This window comes from Argiope bruennichi, chromosome 7 (genome assembly GCF_947563725.1).
Source record: "Argiope bruennichi chromosome 7, qqArgBrue1.1, whole genome shotgun sequence".
Classification (NCBI taxonomy): domain Eukaryota; kingdom Metazoa; phylum Arthropoda; class Arachnida; order Araneae; family Araneidae; genus Argiope; species Argiope bruennichi.
This window is the reverse complement of record NC_079157.1, coordinates 68,325,584-68,344,613: the sequence shown is the minus strand read 5'-3', so window position 1 is coordinate 68,344,613 and position 19,030 is coordinate 68,325,584. Positions and strand designations below refer to the sequence as shown.

At 56.9% G+C, this 19,030-nt stretch overlaps 1 protein-coding gene across 2 annotated transcripts; it reads right to left on the bottom strand.

Moving 5' to 3' along the window:
• Positions 1 to 2,625: 2,625 nt before the first annotated feature.
• LOC129976647 (fibroin heavy chain-like) lies at positions 2,626 to 18,744 on the bottom strand. 2 transcript variants are annotated; one of them, XM_056090329.1, is made up of 2 exons: positions 15,575 to 18,744; positions 2,626 to 15,364 (listed from the first exon to the last, which is right to left on the bottom strand). In XM_056090329.1, the coding sequence occupies exons 1-2, from the start codon at positions 18,729 to 18,731 to the stop codon at positions 2,715 to 2,717; spliced, it is 15,807 nt and encodes a 5,268-aa protein (XP_055946304.1). In that variant the 5' UTR covers positions 18,732 to 18,744; the 3' UTR covers positions 2,626 to 2,714. The 2 variants fall into 2 exon arrangements, with proteins under 2 accessions (XP_055946304.1, XP_055946303.1); XM_056090328.1 differs by having other exon boundaries at positions 2,626 to 18,744.
• Between the last annotated feature and the right edge of the window lie 286 nt (positions 18,745 to 19,030).

Below are 19,030 nucleotides of genomic sequence, written 5' to 3'. Positions count from 1 at the left end.
AAACGAACAAGTCTAATATGATGGAAACATGTGGTTATAACTTGTCACATCGGACATTTTATTTGATTTATAAAGAAATATTGCTATTAGTTAAAAAAATTAAGTTGCAATATATAATTTGATATATTGATAAAATAAATAGGTGAAAGCGTTTTTATGAGATTAATTAATTAATCTTATATCAAAATTTACGAAATATTTTTCCGTTAATGAACTAAAATGGAGCAAATGCTCACAATTTCTCACTACACTTTTCGGCAGAGTGCATGAATTTATTTAATATATCTAGTCACAATTATCATGTTTAATAAAAAGAATTTTCTGAACAAACATTTTGAAAACCATTGGGTAACTTGCATGTTGCAAATTATTCCTGTTGCAACGATCCCCTGGCTTCTCTACAGATTACGTGGGTTAAAAAATTTAAGTTGCAATTTATAATTTGATACATGGATAAAATAAATAGGTGAAAGCATTTTTATGAGATTAATTAATTTATCTTAAGTCAAAATTTACGAAATATTTTTCCGTTAATGAACTAAAATGGAGCAAATGCTCACAATTTCTCACTACTCTTTTCGGCAGAGTGCATGAATTTATTTAATATATCCAGTCACAATTATCATGTTTAATAAAAAGAATTTTCTGAACAAACATTTTGAAAACCATTGGGCAACTTGCATGTTGCAAATTATTCCTGTTGCAACGATCCCCTGGCTTCTCTACAGATTACGTGGGTTAAAAAAATTAAGTTGCAATTTATAATTTGATACATGGATAAAATAAATAGGTGAAAGCATTTTTATGAGATTAATTAATTTATCTTAAGTCAAAATTTACGAAATATTTTCCTGTTAACGAACTAAAATGGAGCGAATGCTCACAATTTCTCACTACTCTTTTCGGCAGAGTGCATGAATTTATTTAATATATCCAGTCACAATTATCATGTTTAATAAAAAAAAAAATTCTGAGAAAACATTTTGAAAACCATTGGGTAACGTGCGTGTTGCAAATTATTCCTGTTGCAACGATCCCCTGGCTTCTCGACAAATTGCGTGGGATGCTTCACGGTGATGAGACAAAAATTTACATTCCGCGGTTTTTTGTTTCTTAAAGGAAAATACTGATTTATTCATATTTAGTGTATAGTACACTTCCGAGTATGCGGTTCGCCACTATCCGGCTCCTGTACTATCCAGCCTAATTTTTCAAGAAATAAAAACTGTAAATTTTGACACTTATCTTAGGGTTACATTTACATATCTGTATATTATTTATCGGTGAAAACTGAAATCGGTTTGAGTCAATTTTTTTACGAATTAATCCTACGATTTTCGTTAATGTTTTGTTTATGATTCCTTCATTTATGTTAGGCATTACAGAATTTATGTTAAAACGTGAACAGCTAATATCTTTTAACTTACTTTTTCACTAATAAATTCTTGAAACATGCAGAGAGTAAACAGAAGGCTTTGTACTGACAATTTATATAAAGACATATATAAACTGTCAGTGCAGAGCCTTCTATTTTAACTCGACACATTACGGCAACGGCTTCTATGATTCACCAGACAGTAGTGACGTTCACAGTCTGCGTGTCTTGAGACAAATGGAGACTTAGTACTCAATAAAAAGGGAGAAAATAAGAAGTAGGAAGTATTTTGATGTTTCAGAAAAATTTAATTCATCTCTCCATACCATTTTTAATACAATTAATTTACTAAAAAATCTATAGTTATATTTAAAATAAATATATATATATATATATATATATATATATATATATATATATATATATATATATATATATATATATATATATATATATATATATATATATATATATATATATATAATTAAACATATTTGCACCATTATATAAAACGAACGTTAGCGAAGCTCAAAATAAATGGCAGGAAACTTTATGCAGCTCTGAGTGAAGATTACAAAGGCTACAGATTAAAAAAAACAACAGCAACAAATAAAGTACATTTTTTAAGTTATGAACATTTAAAAAAGAAAAAACTTATTTACATATACACATAGTGTTCAGTCCAAGTCCTCCGTTTCCATCAGTAATAATTTCATTAAGATTAGTTAACTTAATTAAATTGTCATTTTAGCTTGTTACAGAATTTAATGCGAAATATTTTTGAAGAGCATTTGGTTTTCACATTATATTTGTAGCTTTCAAATCGTTTTGCCTCAAATAAAATTTTAAAGTAGGGCTATATTTTTAATAACCGATAGAAAAACCCTTACATTTGAAATTTTTTTAAGTGATGGGTTTAAGTTTTATTTAATAGAAAATGGCGTCTTCACGACAATTTAATTAAAAGAATGGATTTGGTCAAATAAAGAGTGTTCAAGAAAACTTTTATTTCATGAGAATGAAATTAAGTTCATTTTTCTTTCTTTTTCTTTTATTTTTCAAAGAAGAAACAAAATGTTTATAAATCAAGTAATCACTTCCAGCCTATGATGGGTGAGCATAAAAACATTTACTATTGTGTATATTGAATATACATTTAATTAGCGAAGAAGGATGAAAACTCTTATTCTCTCTTTTATTTATAATTGAAATAAAACTACTTAAAAGAAAAGAATGACGACTACGAAATATTTCAGTAATGCATAATTTTATTTCAGAACAAATATATTTCAAAAAATAGATTTGAATTCAAAAAATTCAAAAGACCTTACATAATTTTTTAAGAGAAAGCGTGGTATACGGATTGTCCAACCAATGAAGCTGATTCTCCAGCAGCGCTGGAATTAACTTGCCCAATGTTAGCTGAACCAAGAATATGTACCAAAGCCGAAACGAGTTCGAGTAAAGCTTGTATAAGAACATCACAGCCAGAGAGACCAGGACTACTTACACTAATTTGATAAACAACATTGCTAAAAGTATTAGATAACGCTGCAGGATTAGTTGGGCCGCCACCTGATATCAAAGATGTAACAGCGGAAGAGACTCTGGAAGCAGCACTAGGTGATGATAAGCGTGAAGCAGCAGCGGACGCAGCGGCACTGGCTGCTCCAGCTCCACCTGCACCTCCTAAACCGGCTCCATATCCTCGTCTCGCACCATAGCCTCCTAATCCAGAACCGCCATCTCCACCGGCTGCAGCAGCAGCGGCTGCGGCTCCCGATCCTCCTTGACCGGCACCACATGCTCCTTGAGAACCTAATCCGCCAAATCCGCCTCGTCCTCCTTGACCGCCAGCGGCTGCAGCGGCACTGGCTGCTCCAGCTCCACCTGCACCTCCTAAACCGGCTCCATATCCTCGTCCCGCACCATAGCCTCCTAATCCAGAACCGCCATCTCCACTAGCTGCAGCAGCAGCAGCCGCGGCACTAGATCCTCCTTGACCGGCACCACCTGCTCCTTGAGAACCTAATCTGCCAAATCCGCCTCGTCCTCCTTGACCGCCAGCTGCTGCAGCGGCACTGGCTGCTCCAGCTCCACCTGCACCTCCTAAACCGGCTCCATATCCTCGTCCCGCACCATAGCCTCCTAATCCAGAACCGCCATCTCCACCGGCTGCAGCAGCAGCGGCTGCGGCTCCCGATCCTCCTTGACCGGCACCACCAGCTCCTTGAGAACCTAATCTGCCAAATCCGCCTCGTCCTCCTTGACCGCCAACGGCTGCAGCGGCACTGGCTGCTCCAGCTCCACCTGCACCTACTAAGACGGCTCCAAAACCTAGTTCATGACCAAAGCCTCCTCGTCCTGCACCGTCATCCCCACCGGCTGCAGCTGCAGCAGCCGCGGCACTAGATCCTCCTTGACCGGCACCACCTGCTCCTTGAGAACCTAATCCGCCAAATCCGCCTCGTCCTCCTTGACCTCCAGCGGCTGCAGCGGCACTGGCTGCTCCAGCTCCACCTGCACCTCCTAAACCGGCTCCATGTCCTCGTCCCGCACCATAGCCTCCTAATCCAGAACCGCCATCTCCACCGGCTGCAGCTGCAGCAGCTGCGGCTCCCGATCCTCCTTGACCGGCACCACCTGCTCCTTGAGAACCTAATCCGCCAAATCCGCCTCGTCCTCCTTGACCGCCAGCGGCTGCAGCGGCACTGGCTGCTCCAGCTCCATCTGCACCTCCTAAACCGGCTCCATATCCTCGTCCCGCACCATAGCCTCCTAATCCAGAACCGCCATCTCCACCGGCTGCAGCAGCAGCGGCTGCGGCTCCCGATCCTCCTTGACCGGCACCACCTGCTTCTTGAGAACCTAATCCGCCAAATCCGCCTCGTCCTCCTTGACCGCCAGCGGCTGCAGCGGCACTGGCTGCTCCTGCTCCATCTGCACCTCCTAAACCGGCTCCATATCCTCGTCCCGCACCATAGCCTCCTAATCCAGAACCGCCATCTCCACCGGCTGCAGCAGCAGCGGCTGCGGCTCCCGATCCTCCTTGACCGGCACCACCTGCTCCTTGAGAACCTAATCCGCCAAATCCGCCTAGTCCTCCTTGACCGCCAGCGGCTGCAACGGCACTGGCTGCTCCAGCTCCACCTGCACCTCCTAAACCGGCTCCATATCCTCGTCCCGCACCATAGCCTCCTAATCCAGAACCGCCATCTCCACCGGCTGCAGCAGCAGCGGCTGCGGCTCCCGATCCTCCTTGACCGGCACCACCTGCTCCTTGAGAACCTAATCCGCCAAATCCGCCTCGTCCTCCTTGACCGCCAGCGGCTGCAGCGGCACTGGCTGCTCCAGCTCCATCTGCACCTCCTAAACCGGCTCCATATCCTCGTTCCGCACCATAGCCTCCTAATCCAGAACCGCCATCTGCACCGGCTGCAGCTGCAGCAGCCGCGGCACTAGATCCTCCTTGACCGGCACCACCTGCTCCTTGAGAACCTAATCCGCCAAATCCGCCTCGTCCTCCTTGACCGCCAGCGGCTGCAGCCGCACTGGCTGCTCCAGCTCCACCTGCACCTCCTAAACCGGCTCCATATCCTCGTCCCGCACCATAGCCTCCTAATCCAGAACCCCCATCTCCACCGGCTGCAGCTGCAGCAGCTGCGGCTCCTGCTCCTCCTTGACCGGCACCACCTGCTCCTTGAGATCCTAATCCACCAAACCCGCCTCGTCCTCCTTGACCGCCAGCGGCTGCAGCGGCACTGGCTGCTCCAGCTCCACCTGCACCTCCTAAACCGGCTCCATATCCTCGTCCACCATAGCCTCCTAATCCAGAACCGCCATCTCCACCGGCTGCAGCAGCAGCGGCTGCGGCTCCCGATCCTCCTTGACCGGCACCACCTGCTCCTTGAGAACCTAATCCGCCAAATCCGCCTCGTCCTCCTTGACCGCCAGCGGCTGCAGCGGCACTGGCTGCTCCAGCTCCATCTGCACCTCCTAAACCGGCTCCATATCCTCGTCCCGCACCATAGCCTCCTAATCCAGAACCGCCATCTCCACCGGCTGCAGCTGCAGCAGCTGCGGCTCCTGCTCCTCCTTGACCGGCACCACCTGCTCCTTGAGATCCTAATCCACCAAACCCGCCTCGTCCTCCTTGACCGCCAGCGGCTGCAGCGGCACTGGCTGCTCCAGCTCCACCTGCACCTCCTAAACCGGCTCCATATCCTCGTCCCGCACCATAGCCTCCTAATCCAGAACCGCCATCTCCACCGGCTGCAGCTGCAGCAGCTGCGGCTCCTGCTCCTCCTTGACCGGCACCACCTGCTCCTTGAGATCCTAATCCACCAAATCCGCCTCGTCCTCCTTGACCGCCAGCGGCTGCAGCGGCACTGGCTGCTCCAGCTCCACCTGCACCTCCTAAACCGGCTCCATATCCTCGTCCCGCACCATAGCCTCCTAATCCAGAACCGCCATCTGCACCGGCTGCAGCTGCAGCAGCCGCGGCACTAGATCCTCCTTGACCGGCACCACCTGCTCCTTGAGAACCTAATCCGCCAAATCCGCCTCGTCCTCCTTGACCGCCAGCGGCTGCAGCGGCACTGGCTGCTCCAGCTCCACCTGCACCTCCTAAACCGGCTCCATATCCTCGTCCCGCACCATAGCCTCCTAATCCAGAACCGCCATCTCCACCGGCTGCAGCAGCAGCGGCTGCGGCTCCTGCTCCTCCTTGACCGGCACCACCTGCTCCTTGAGAACCTAATCCGCCAAATCCGCCTCGTCCTCCTTGACCGCCAGCGGCTGCAGCGGCACTGGCTGCTCCAGCTCCATCTGCACCTCCTAAACCGGCTCCATATCCTCGTCCCGCACCATAGCCTCCTAATCCAGAACCGCCATCTGCACCGGCTGCAGCTGCAGCAGCCGCGGCACTAGATCCTCCTTGACCGGCACCACCTGCTCCTTGAGAACCTAATCCGCCAAATCCGCCTCGTCCTCCTTGACCGCCAGCGGCTGCAGCGGCACTGGCTGCTCCAGCTCCACCTGGACCTCCTAAACCGGCTCCATATCCTCGTCCCGCACCATAGCCTCCTAATCCAGAACCGCCATCTCCACCGGCTGCAGCTGCAGCAGCTGCGGCTCCTGCTCCTCCTTGACCGGCACCACCTGCTGCTTGAGATCCTAATCCACCAAACCCGCCTCGTCCTCCTTGACCGCCATCGGCTGCAGCGGCACTGGCTGCTCCAGCTCCACCTGCACCTCCTAAACCGGCTCCATATCCTCGTCCCGCACCATAGCCTCCTAATACAGAACCGCCATCTCCACCGGCTGCAGCAGCAGCGGCTGCGGCTCCCGATCCTCCTTGACCGGCACCACCTGCTCCTTGAGATCCTAATCCACCAAACCCGCCTCGTCCTCCTTGACCGCCAGCGGCTGCAGCGGCACTTGCTGCTCCAGCTCCACCTGCACCTCCTAAACCGGCTCCATATCCTCCTCCCGCACCATAGCCTCCTAATCCAGAACCGCCATTTCCACCGGCTGCAGCTGCAGCAGCTGCGGCTCCTGCTCCTCCTTGACCGGCACCACCTGCTCCTTGAGATCCTAATCCACCAAATCCGCCTCGTCCTCCTTGACCGCCAGCGGCTGCAGCGGCACTGGCTGCTCCAGCTCCACCTGCACCTCCTAAACCGGCTCCATATCCTCGTCCCGCACCATAGCCTCCTAATCCAGTACCGCCATCTCCACCGGCTGCAGCAGCAGCGGCTGCGGCTCCCGATCCTCCTTGACCGGCACCACCTGCTCCGTGAGAACCTAATCCGCCAAATCCGCCTCGTCCTCCTTGACCGCCAGCGGCTGCAGCGGCACTGGCTGCTCCAGCCCCATCTGCACCTCCTAATCCGGCTCCATATCCTCGTCCCGCACCATAGCCTCCTAATCCAGAACCGCCATCTGCACCGGCTGCAGCTGCAGCAGCCGCGACACTAGATCCTCCTTGACCGGCACCACCTGCTCCTTGAGAACCTAATCCGCCAAATCCGCCTCGTCCTCCTTGACCGCCAGCGGCTGCAACGGCACTGGCTGCTCCAGCTCCACCTGCACCTCCTAAACCGGCTCCATATCCTCGTCCCGCACCATAGCCTCCTAATCCAGAACCGCCATCTCCACCGGCTGCAGCTGCAGCAGCTGCGGCTCCTGCTCCTCCTTGACCGGCACCACCTGCTCCTTGAGATCCTAATCCACCAAATCCGCCTCGTCCTCCTTGACCGCCAGCGGCTGAAGCGGCACTGGCTGCTCCAGCTCCACCTACACCTCCTAAACTGGCTCCATATCCTCGTCCCGCACCATAGCCTCCTAATCCAGAACCGCCATCTGCACTGGCTGCAGCTGCAGCAGCTGCGGCTCCTGCTCCTCCTTGACCGGCACCACCTGCTCCTTGAGATCCTAATCCACCAAACCCGCCTCGTCCTCCTTGACCGCCAGCGGCTGCAGCGGCACTGGCTGCTCCAGCTCCACCTGCACCTCCTAAACCGGCTCCATATCCTCGTCCCGCACCATAGCCTCCTAATCCAGAACCGCCATCTCCACCGGCTGCAGCTGCAGCAGCTGCGGCTCCTGCTCCTCCTTGACCGGCACCACCTGCTCCTTGAGATCCTAATCCACCAAATCCGCCTCGTCCTCCTTGACCGCCAGCGGCTGCAGCGGCACTGGCTGCTCCAGCTCCACCTGCACCTCCTAAACCGGCTCCATATCCTCGTCCCGCACCATAGCCTCCTAATCCAGAACCGCCATCTGCACCGGCTGCAGCTGCAGCAGCCGCGGCACTAGATCCTCCTTGACCGGCACCACCTGCTCCTTGAGAACCTAATCCGCCAAATCCGCCTCGTCCTCCTTCACCGCCAGCGGCTGCAGCGGCACTGGCTGCTCCAGCTCCACCTGCACCTCCTAAACCGGCTCCATATCCTCGTCCCGCACCATAGCCTCCTAATCCAGAACCGCCATCTCCACCGGCTGCAGCAGCAGCGGCTGCGGCTCCTGCTCCTCCTTGACCGGCACCACCTGCTCCTTGAGAACCTAATCCGCCAAATCCGCCTCGTCCTCCTTGACCGCCAGCGGCTGCAGCGGCACTGGCTGCTCCAGCTCCATCTGCACCTCCTAAACCGGCTCCATATCCTCGTCCCGCACCATAGCCTCCTAATCCAGAACCGCCATCTGCACCGGCTGCAGCTGCAGCAGCCGCGGCACTAGATCCTCCTTGACCGGCACCACCTGCTCCTTGAGAACCTAATCCGCCAAATCCGCCTCGTCCTCCTTGACCGCCAGCGGCTGCAGCGGCACTGGCTGCTCCAGCTCCACCTGCACCTCCTAAACCGGCTCCATATCCTCGTCCCGCACCATAGCCTCCTAATCCAGAACCGCCATCTCCACCGGCTGCAGCTGCAGCAGCTGCGGCTCCTGCTCCTCCTTGACCGGCACCACCTGCTGCTTGAGATCCTAATCCACCAAACCCGCCTCGTCCTCCTTGACCGCCATCGGCTGCAGCGGCACTGGCTGCTCCAGCTCCACCTGCACCTCCTAAACCGGCTCCATATCCTCGTCCCGCACCATAGCCTCCTAATCCAGAACCGCCATCTCCACCGGCTGCAGCAGCAGCGGCTGCGGCTCCCGATCCTCCTTGACCGGCACCACCTGCTCCTTGAGAACCTAATCCGCCAAACCCGCCTCGTCCTCCGAGACCGCCAGCGGCTGCAGCGGCACTGGCTGCTCCAGCTCCACCTGCACCTCCTAAACCGGCTCCATATCCTCGTCCCGCACCATAGCCTCCTAATCCAGAACCGCCATCTCCACCGGCTGCAGCTGCAGCAGCTGCGGCTCCTGCTCCTCCTTGACCGGCACCACCTGCTCCTTGAGATCCTAATCCACCAAACCCGCCTCGTCCTCCTTGACCGCCAGCGGCTGCAGCGGCACTGGCTGCTCCAGCTCCACCTGCACCTCCTAAACCGGCTCCATATCCTCCTCCCGCACCATAGCCTCCTAATCCAGAACCGCCATTTCCACCGGCTGCAGCTGCAGCAGCTGCGGCTCCTGCTCCTCCTTGACCGGCACCACCTGCTCCTTGAGATCCTAATCCACCAAATCCGCCTCGTCCTCCTTGACCGCCAGCGGCTGCAGCGGCACTGGCTGCTCCAGCTCCACCTGCACCTCCTAAACCGGCTCCATATCCTCGTCCCGCACCATAGCCTCCTAATCCAGTACCGCCATCTCCACCGGCTGCAGCAGCAGCGCCTGCGGCTCCCGATCCTCCTTGACCGGCACCACCTGCTCCGTGAGAACCTAATCCGCCAAATCCGCCTCGTCCTCCTTGACCGCCAGCGGCTGCAGCGGCACTGGCTGCTCCAGCCCCATCTGCACCTCCTAATCCGGCTCCATATCCTCGTCCCGCACCATAGCCTCCTAATCCAGAACCGCCATCTGCACCGGCTGCAGCTGCAGCAGCCAGGGCACTAGATCCTCCTTGACCGGCACCACCTGCTCCTTGAGAACCTAATCCGCCAAATCCGCCTCGTCCTCCTTGACCGCCAGCGGCTGCAACGGCACTGGCTGCTCCAGCTCCACCTGCACCTCCTAAACCGGCTCCATATCCTCGTCCCGCACCATAGCCTCCTAATCCAGAACCGCCATCTCCACCGGCTGCAGCAGCAGTGGCTGCGGCTCCTGCTCCTCCTTGACCGGCACCACCTGCTCCTTGAGAACCTAATCCGCCAAATCCGCCTCGTCCTCCTTGACCGCCAGCGGCTGCAGCGGCACTGGCTGCTCCAGCTCCATCTGCACCTCCTAAACCGGCTCCATATCCTCGTCCCGCACCATAGCCTCCTAATCCAGAACCGCCATCTGCACCGGCTGCAGCTGCAGCAGCCGCGGCACTAGATCCTCCTTGACCGGCACCACCTGCTCCTTGAGAACCTAATCCGCCAAATCCGCCTCGTCCTCCTTCACCGCCAGCGGCTGCAGCGGCACTGGCTGCTCCAGCTCCACCTGCACCTCCTAAACCGGCTCCATATCCTCGTCCCGCACCATAGCCTCCTAATCCAGAACCGCCATCTCCACCGGCTGCAGCTGCAGCAGCTGCGGCTCCTGCTCCTCCTTGACCGGCACCACCTGCTCCTTGAAATCCTAATCCACCAAACCCGCCTCGTCCTCCTTCACCGCCAGCGGCTGCAGCGGCACTGGCTGCTCCAGCTCCACCTGCACCTCCTAAACCGGCTCCATATATTCGTCCCGCACCATAGCCTCCTAATCCAGAACCGCCATCTCCACTGGCTGCAGCAGCAGCGGCTGCGGCTCCCGATCCTCCTTGACCGGCACCACCTGCTCCTTGAGAACCTAATCCGCCAAATCCGCCTCGTCCTCCGAGACCGCCAGCGGCTGCAGCGGCACTGGCTGCTCCAGCTCCACCTGCACCTCCTAAACCGGCTCCATATCCTCGTCCCGCACCATAGCCTCCTAATCCAGAACCGCCATCTGCACCGGCTGCAGCTGCAGCAGCCGCGGCACTAGATCCTCCTTGACCGGCACCACCTGCTCCTTGAGAACCTAATCCGCCAAATCCGCCTCGTCCTCCTTGACCGCCAGCGGCTGCAACGGCACTGGCTGCTCCAGCTCCACCTGCACCTCCTAAACCGGCTCCATATCCTCGTCCCGCACCATAGCCTCCTAATCCAGAACCGCCATCTCCACCGGCTGCAGCAGCAGTGGCTGCGGCTCCTGCTCCTCCTTGACCGGCACCACCTGCTCCTTGAGAACCTAATCCGCCAAATCCGCCTCGTCCTCCTTGACCGCCAGCGGCTGCAGCGGCACTGGCTGCTCCAGCTCCATCTGCACCTCCTAAACCGGCTCCATATCCTCGTCCCGCACCATAGCCTCCTAATCCAGAACCGCCATCTGCACCGGCTGCAGCTGCAGCAGCCGCGGCACTAGATCCTCCTTGACCGGCACCACCTGCTCCTTGAGAACCTAATCCGCCAAATCCGCCTCGTCCTCCTTCACCGCCAGCGGCTGCAGCGGCACTGGCTGCTCCAGCTCCACCTGCACCTCCTAAACCGGCTCCATATCCTCGTCCCGCACCATAGCCTCCTAATCCAGAACCGCCATCTCCACCGGCTGCAGCTGCAGCAGCTGCGGCTCCTGCTCCTCCTTGACCGGCACCACCTGCTCCTTGAGATCCTAATCCACCAAACCCGCCTCGTCCTCCTTGACCGCCAGCGGCTGCAGCGGCACTGGCTGCTCCAGCTCCACCTGCACCTCCTAAACCGGCTCCATATCCTCGTCCCGCACCATAGCCTCCTAATCCAGAACCGCCATCTCCACCGGCTGCAGCAGCAGCGGCTGCGGCTCCCGATCCTCCTTGACCGGCACCACCTGCTCCTTGAGAACCTAATCCGCCAAATCCGCCTCGTCCTCCGAGACCGCCAGCGGCTGCAGCGGCACTGGCTGCTCCAGCTCCACCTGCACCTCCTAAACCGGCTCCATATCCTCGTCCCGCACCATAGCCTCCTAATACAGAACCGCCATCTCCACCGGCTGCAGCAGCAGCGGCTGCGGCTCCCGATCCTCCTTGACCGGCACCACCTGCTCCTTGAGATCCTAATCCACCAAACCCGCCTCGTCCTCCTTGACCGCCAGCGGCTGCAGCGGCACTTGCTGCTCCAGCTCCACCTGCACCTCCTAAACCGGCTCCATATCCTCCTCCCGCACCATAGCCTCCTAATCCAGAACCGCCATTTCCACCGGCTGCAGCTGCAGCAGCTGCGGCTCCTGCTCCTCCTTGACCGGCACCACCTGCTCCTTGAGATCCTAATCCACCAAATCCGCCTCGTCCTCCTTGACCGCCAGCGGCTGCAGCGGCACTGGCTGCTCCAGCTCCACCTGCACCTCCTAAACCGGCTCCATATCCTCGTCCCGCACCATAGCCTCCTAATCCAGTACCGCCATCTCCACCGGCTGCAGCAGCAGCGGCTGCGGCTCCCGATCCTCCTTGACCGGCACCACCTGCTCCGTGAGAACCTAATCCGCCAAATCCGCCTCGTCCTCCTTGACCGCCAGCGGCTGCAGCGGCACTGGCTGCTCCAGCCCCATCTGCACCTCCTAATCCGGCTCCATATCCTCGTCCCGCACCATAGCCTCCTAATCCAGAACCGCCATCTGCACCGGCTGCAGCTGCAGCAGCCGCGACACTAGATCCTCCTTGACCGGCACCACCTGCTCCTTGAGAACCTAATCCGCCAAATCCGCCTCGTCCTCCTTGACCGCCAGCGGCTGCAACGGCACTGGCTGCTCCAGCTCCACCTGCACCTCCTAAACCGGCTCCATATCCTCGTCCCGCACCATAGCCTCCTAATCCAGAACCGCCATCTCCACCGGCTGCAGCTGCAGCAGCTGCGGCTCCTGCTCCTCCTTGACCGGCACCACCTGCTCCTTGAGATCCTAATCCACCAAATCCGCCTCGTCCTCCTTGACCGCCAGCGGCTGAAGCGGCACTGGCTGCTCCAGCTCCACCTACACCTCCTAAACTGGCTCCATATCCTCGTCCCGCACCATAGCCTCCTAATCCAGAACCGCCATCTGCACTGGCTGCAGCTGCAGCAGCTGCGGCTCCTGCTCCTCCTTGACCGGCACCACCTGCTCCTTGAGATCCTAATCCACCAAACCCGCCTCGTCCTCCTTGACCGCCAGCGGCTGCAGCGGCACTGGCTGCTCCAGCTCCACCTGCACCTCCTAAACCGGCTCCATATCCTCGTCCCGCACCATAGCCTCCTAATCCAGAACCGCCATCTCCACCGGCTGCAGCTGCAGCAGCTGCGGCTCCTGCTCCTCCTTGACCGGCACCACCTGCTCCTTGAGATCCTAATCCACCAAATCCGCCTCGTCCTCCTTGACCGCCAGCGGCTGCAGCGGCACTGGCTGCTCCAGCTCCACCTGCACCTCCTAAACCGGCTCCATATCCTCGTCCCGCACCATAGCCTCCTAATCCAGAACCGCCATCTGCACCGGCTGCAGCTGCAGCAGCCGCGGCACTAGATCCTCCTTGACCGGCACCACCTGCTCCTTGAGAACCTAATCCGCCAAATCCGCCTCGTCCTCCTTCACCGCCAGCGGCTGCAGCGGCACTGGCTGCTCCAGCTCCACCTGCACCTCCTAAACCGGCTCCATATCCTCGTCCCGCACCATAGCCTCCTAATCCAGAACCGCCATCTCCACCGGCTGCAGCAGCAGCGGCTGCGGCTCCTGCTCCTCCTTGACCGGCACCACCTGCTCCTTGAGAACCTAATCCGCCAAATCCGCCTCGTCCTCCTTGACCGCCAGCGGCTGCAGCGGCACTGGCTGCTCCAGCTCCATCTGCACCTCCTAAACCGGCTCCATATCCTCGTCCCGCACCATAGCCTCCTAATCCAGAACCGCCATCTGCACCGGCTGCAGCTGCAGCAGCCGCGGCACTAGATCCTCCTTGACCGGCACCACCTGCTCCTTGAGAACCTAATCCGCCAAATCCGCCTCGTCCTCCTTGACCGCCAGCGGCTGCAGCGGCACTGGCTGCTCCAGCTCCACCTGCACCTCCTAAACCGGCTCCATATCCTCGTCCCGCACCATAGCCTCCTAATCCAGAACCGCCATCTCCACCGGCTGCAGCTGCAGCAGCTGCAGCAGCTGCGGCTCCTGCTCCTCCTTGACCGGCACCACCTGCTGCTTGAGATCCTAATCCACCAAACCCGCCTCGTCCTCCTTGACCGCCATCGGCTGCAGCGGCACTGGCTGCTCCAGCTCCACCTGCACCTCCTAAACCGGCTCCATATCCTCGTCCCGCACCATAGCCTCCTAATCCAGAACCGCCATCTCCACCGGCTGCAGCAGCAGCGGCTGCGGCTCCCGATCCTCCTTGACCGGCACCACCTGCTCCTTGAGAACCTAATCCGCCAAACCCGCCTCGTCCTCCGAGACCGCCAGCGGCTGCAGCGGCACTGGCTGCTCCAGCTCCACCTGCACCTCCTAAACCGGCTCCATATCCTCGTCCCGCACCATAGCCTCCTAATCCAGAACCGCCATCTCCACCGGCTGCAGCTGCAGCAGCTGCGGCTCCTGCTCCTCCTTGACCGGCACCACCTGCTCCTTGAGATCCTAATCCACCAAACCCGCCTCGTCCTCCTTGACCGCCAGCGGCTGCAGCGGCACTGGCTGCTCCAGCTCCACCTGCACCTCCTAAACCGGCTCCATATCCTCCTCCCGCACCATAGCCTCCTAATCCAGAACCGCCATTTCCACCGGCTGCAGCTGCAGCAGCTGCGGCTCCTGCTCCTCCTTGACCGGCACCACCTGCTCCTTGAGATCCTAATCCACCAAATCCGCCTCGTCCTCCTTGACCGCCAGCGGCTGCAGCGGCACTGGCTGCTCCAGCTCCACCTGCACCTCCTAAACCGGCTCCATATCCTCGTCCCGCACCATAGCCTCCTAATCCAGTACCGCCATCTCCACCGGCTGCAGCAGCAGCGCCTGCGGCTCCCGATCCTCCTTGACCGGCACCACCTGCTCCGTGAGAACCTAATCCGCCAAATCCGCCTCGTCCTCCTTGACCGCCAGCGGCTGCAGCGGCACTGGCTGCTCCAGCCCCATCTGCACCTCCTAATCCGGCTCCATATCCTCGTCCCGCACCATAGCCTCCTAATCCAGAACCGCCATCTGCACCGGCTGCAGCTGCAGCAGCCAGGGCACTAGATCCTCCTTGACCGGCACCACCTGCTCCTTGAGAACCTAATCCGCCAAATCCGCCTCGTCCTCCTTGACCGCCAGCGGCTGCAACGGCACTGGCTGCTCCAGCTCCACCTGCACCTCCTAAACCGGCTCCATATCCTCGTCCCGCACCATAGCCTCCTAATCCAGAACCGCCATCTCCACCGGCTGCAGCAGCAGTGGCTGCGGCTCCTGCTCCTCCTTGACCGGCACCACCTGCTCCTTCAGAACCTAATCCGCCAAATCCGCCTCGTCCTCCTTGACCGCCAGCGGCTGCAGCGGCACTGGCTGCTCCAGCTCCATCTGCACCTCCTAAACCGGCTCCATATCCTCGTCCCGCACCATAGCCTCCTAATCCAGAACCGCCATCTGCACCGGCTGCAGCTGCAGCAGCCGCGGCACTAGATCCTCCTTGACCGGCACCACCTGCTCCTTGAGAACCTAATCCGCCAAATCCGCCTCGTCCTCCTTCACCGCCAGCGGCTGCAGCGGCACTGGCTGCTCCAGCTCCACCTGCACCTCCTAAACCGGCTCCATATCCTCGTCCCGCACCATAGCCTCCTAATCCAGAACCGCCATCTCCACCGGCTGCAGCTGCAGCAGCTGCGGCTCCTGCTCCTCCTTGACCGGCACCACCTGCTCCTTGAGATCCTAATCCACCAAACCCGCCTCGTCCTCCTTGACCGCCAGCGGCTGCAGCGGCACTGGCTGCTCCAGCTCCACCTGCACCTCCTAAACCGGCTCCATATATTCGTCCCGCACCATAGCCTCCTAATCCAGAACCGCCATCTCCACTGGCTGCAGCAGCAGCGGCTGCGGCTCCCGATCCTCCTTGACCGGCACCACCTGCTCCTTGAGAACCTAATCCGCCAAATCCGCCTCGTCCTCCGAGACCGCCAGCGGCTGCAGCGGCACTGGCTGCTCCAGCTCCACCTGCACCTCCTAAACCGGCTCCATATCCTCGTCCCGCACCATAGCCTCCTAATCCAGAACCGCCATCTGCACCGGCTGCAGCTGCAGCAGCCGCGGCACTAGATCCTCCTTGACCGGCACCACCTGCTCCTTGAGAACCTAATCCGCCAAATCCGCCTCGTCCTCCTTGACCGCCAGCGGCTGCAACGGCACTGGCTGCTCCAGCTCCACCTGCACCTCCTAAACCGGCTCCATATCCTCGTCCCGCACCATAGCCTCCTAATCCAGAACCGCCATCTCCACCGGCTGCAGCAGCAGTGGCTGCGGCTCCTGCTCCTCCTTGACCGGCACCACCTGCTCCTTGAGAACCTAATCCGCCAAATCCGCCTCGTCCTCCTTGACCGCCAGCGGCTGCAGCGGCACTGGCTGCTCCAGCTCCATCTGCACCTCCTAAACCGGCTCCATATCCTCGTCCCGCACCATAGCCTCCTAATCCAGAACCGCCATCTGCACCGGCTGCAGCTGCAGCAGCCGCGGCACTAGATCCTCCTTGACCGGCACCACCTGCTCCTTGAGAACCTAATCCGCCAAATCCGCCTCGTCCTCCTTCACCGCCAGCGGCTGCAGCGGCACTGGCTGCTCCAGCTCCACCTGCACCTCCTAAACCGGCTCCATATCCTCGTCCCGCACCATAGCCTCCTAATCCAGAACCGCCATCTCCACCGGCTGCAGCTGCAGCAGCTGCGGCTCCTGCTCCTCCTTGACCGGCACCACCTGCTCCTTGAGATCCTAATCCACCAAACCCGCCTCGTCCTCCTTGACCGCCAGCGGCTGCAGCGGCACTGGCTGCTCCAGCTCCACCTGCACCTCCTAAACCGGCTCCATATCCTCGTCCCGCACCATAGCCTCCTAATCCAGAACCGCCATCTCCACCGGCTGCAGCAGCAGCGGCTGCGGCTCCCGATCCTCCTTGACCGGCACCACCTGCTCCTTGAGAACCTAATCCGCCAAATCCGCCTCGTCCTCCGAGACCGCCAGCGGCTGCAGCGGCACTGGCTGCTCCAGCTCCACCTGCACCTCCTAAACCGGCTCCATATCCTCGTCCCGCACCATAGCCTCCTAATCCAGAACCGCCATCTCCACCGGCTGCAGCTGCAGCAGCTGCGGCTCCTGCTCCTCCTTGACCGGCACCACCTGCTCCTTGAGATCCTAATCCACCAAACCCGCCTCGTCCTCCTTGACCGCCAGCGGCTGCAGCGGCACTGGCTGCTCCAGCTCCACCTGCACCTCCTAAACCGGCTCCATATATTCGTCCCGCACCATAGCCTCCTAATCCAGAACCGCCATCTCCACTGGCTGCAGCAGCAGCGGCTGCGGCTCCCGATCCTCCTTGACCGGCACCACCTGCTCCTTGAGAACCTAATCCGCCAAATCCGCCTCGTCCTCCGAGACCGGCAGCGGCTGCAGCGGCACTGGCTGCTCCAGCTCCACCTGCACCTCCTAAACCGGCTCCATATCCTCGTCCCGCACCATAGCCTCCTAATCCAGAACCGCCATCTCCACCGGCTGCAGCTGCAGCAGCAGCGATTCCTGCTCCTCCTTGACCGGCACCACCTGCTCCTTGAGAACCTAATCCGCCAAATCCGCCTCGTCCTCCTTCACCGCCAGCGGCTGCAGCGGCACTGGCTGCTCCAGCTCCACCTGCACCTCCTAAACCGGCTCCATATCCTCGTCCCGCACCATAGCCTCCTAATCCAGAACCGCCATTTCCACCGGCTGCAGCAGCAGCGGCTGCGGCTCCCGATCCTCCTTGACCGGCACCTCCTGCTCCTTGAGAACCTAATCCGCCAAATCCGCCTCGTCCTCCTTGACCGCCAGCGGCTGCAGCGGCACTGGCTGCTCCAGCTCCACCTGCACCTCCTAAACCGGCTCCATATCCTCGTCCCGCACCATAGCCTCCTAATCCAGAACCGCCATCTCCACTGGCTGCAGCTGCAGCAGCTGCGGCTCCCGATCCTCCTTGACCGGCACCACCTGTTGCTTGAGAATCTAATCCACCAAATCCGCCTCGTCCCCCTTGACCGCCAGCAGCTGCCGCGGCACTGGCTGCTCCAGCTCCTCCTGCACCTCCTAATCCGGCTCTAAATCCTTGTCCACCACCGCCAGATCCACTAGCGGCAGCTGCGGCTGATGCGCTAGCTGATGCTGATGACGAGGATATGCTATTTGCCTGAGCGAACATAGAAATTAAGCCTCTTATTTCATTTATGAACTGGTTGTTAACTTCACCAGTCGTCTGAAGGAATGCAGATGCTAATGCGTCGGCTATAGCATTAGTTTTTATTTGAGCGCTCTGTCCTCTTCCTTCTGCTATGGCTATGTCTGCCACTGCTGATGCGAAGGCCATGTTCATTGCCTGCAGTTTGTTTTGGGAAGTCTTTCCGCTTCTTTCCATTTTATCTACACCCATTTTTATAGATGAGGCAATCGTATCTATATCATCCATCTGTTCATTTGTAAATGCTCCTGATTGTCCTAAAGCAGCAGAAAAGTAAGTCATGAAGCTTTCGGCCATGCTTGCGCTTTGCCATGGTGACTGACCGAGAGCGTATATGCTCTGAGACCAGATCACTACGAGTAACGATAGTGAAAATCGAACTGTCCAAATCATTTTGTTTGTGGTTCTTTTCCACCGAATGATTTTTCAGTGTTTCTTGTCATCTTTTATACTTCCGATTTCGTGATGAAATCCAGTGGAATTTTGTGATTCGTCAGTTGAGTCAACATTTCTGTTCCAGTCTCTATCTCTGACGCTTATTTGTGTATGAAAATGATTTGCGTCACCTGAACTGCGTAGATAGTTTTCTTTTTGGGTTTATCTTGCATGCAACTATGTCATTGCTGAAAGAGAGTGCATTTTTTAGTTTTGAATACTAATGAATTTTCGTTATTATATCCTATCTCGGTATA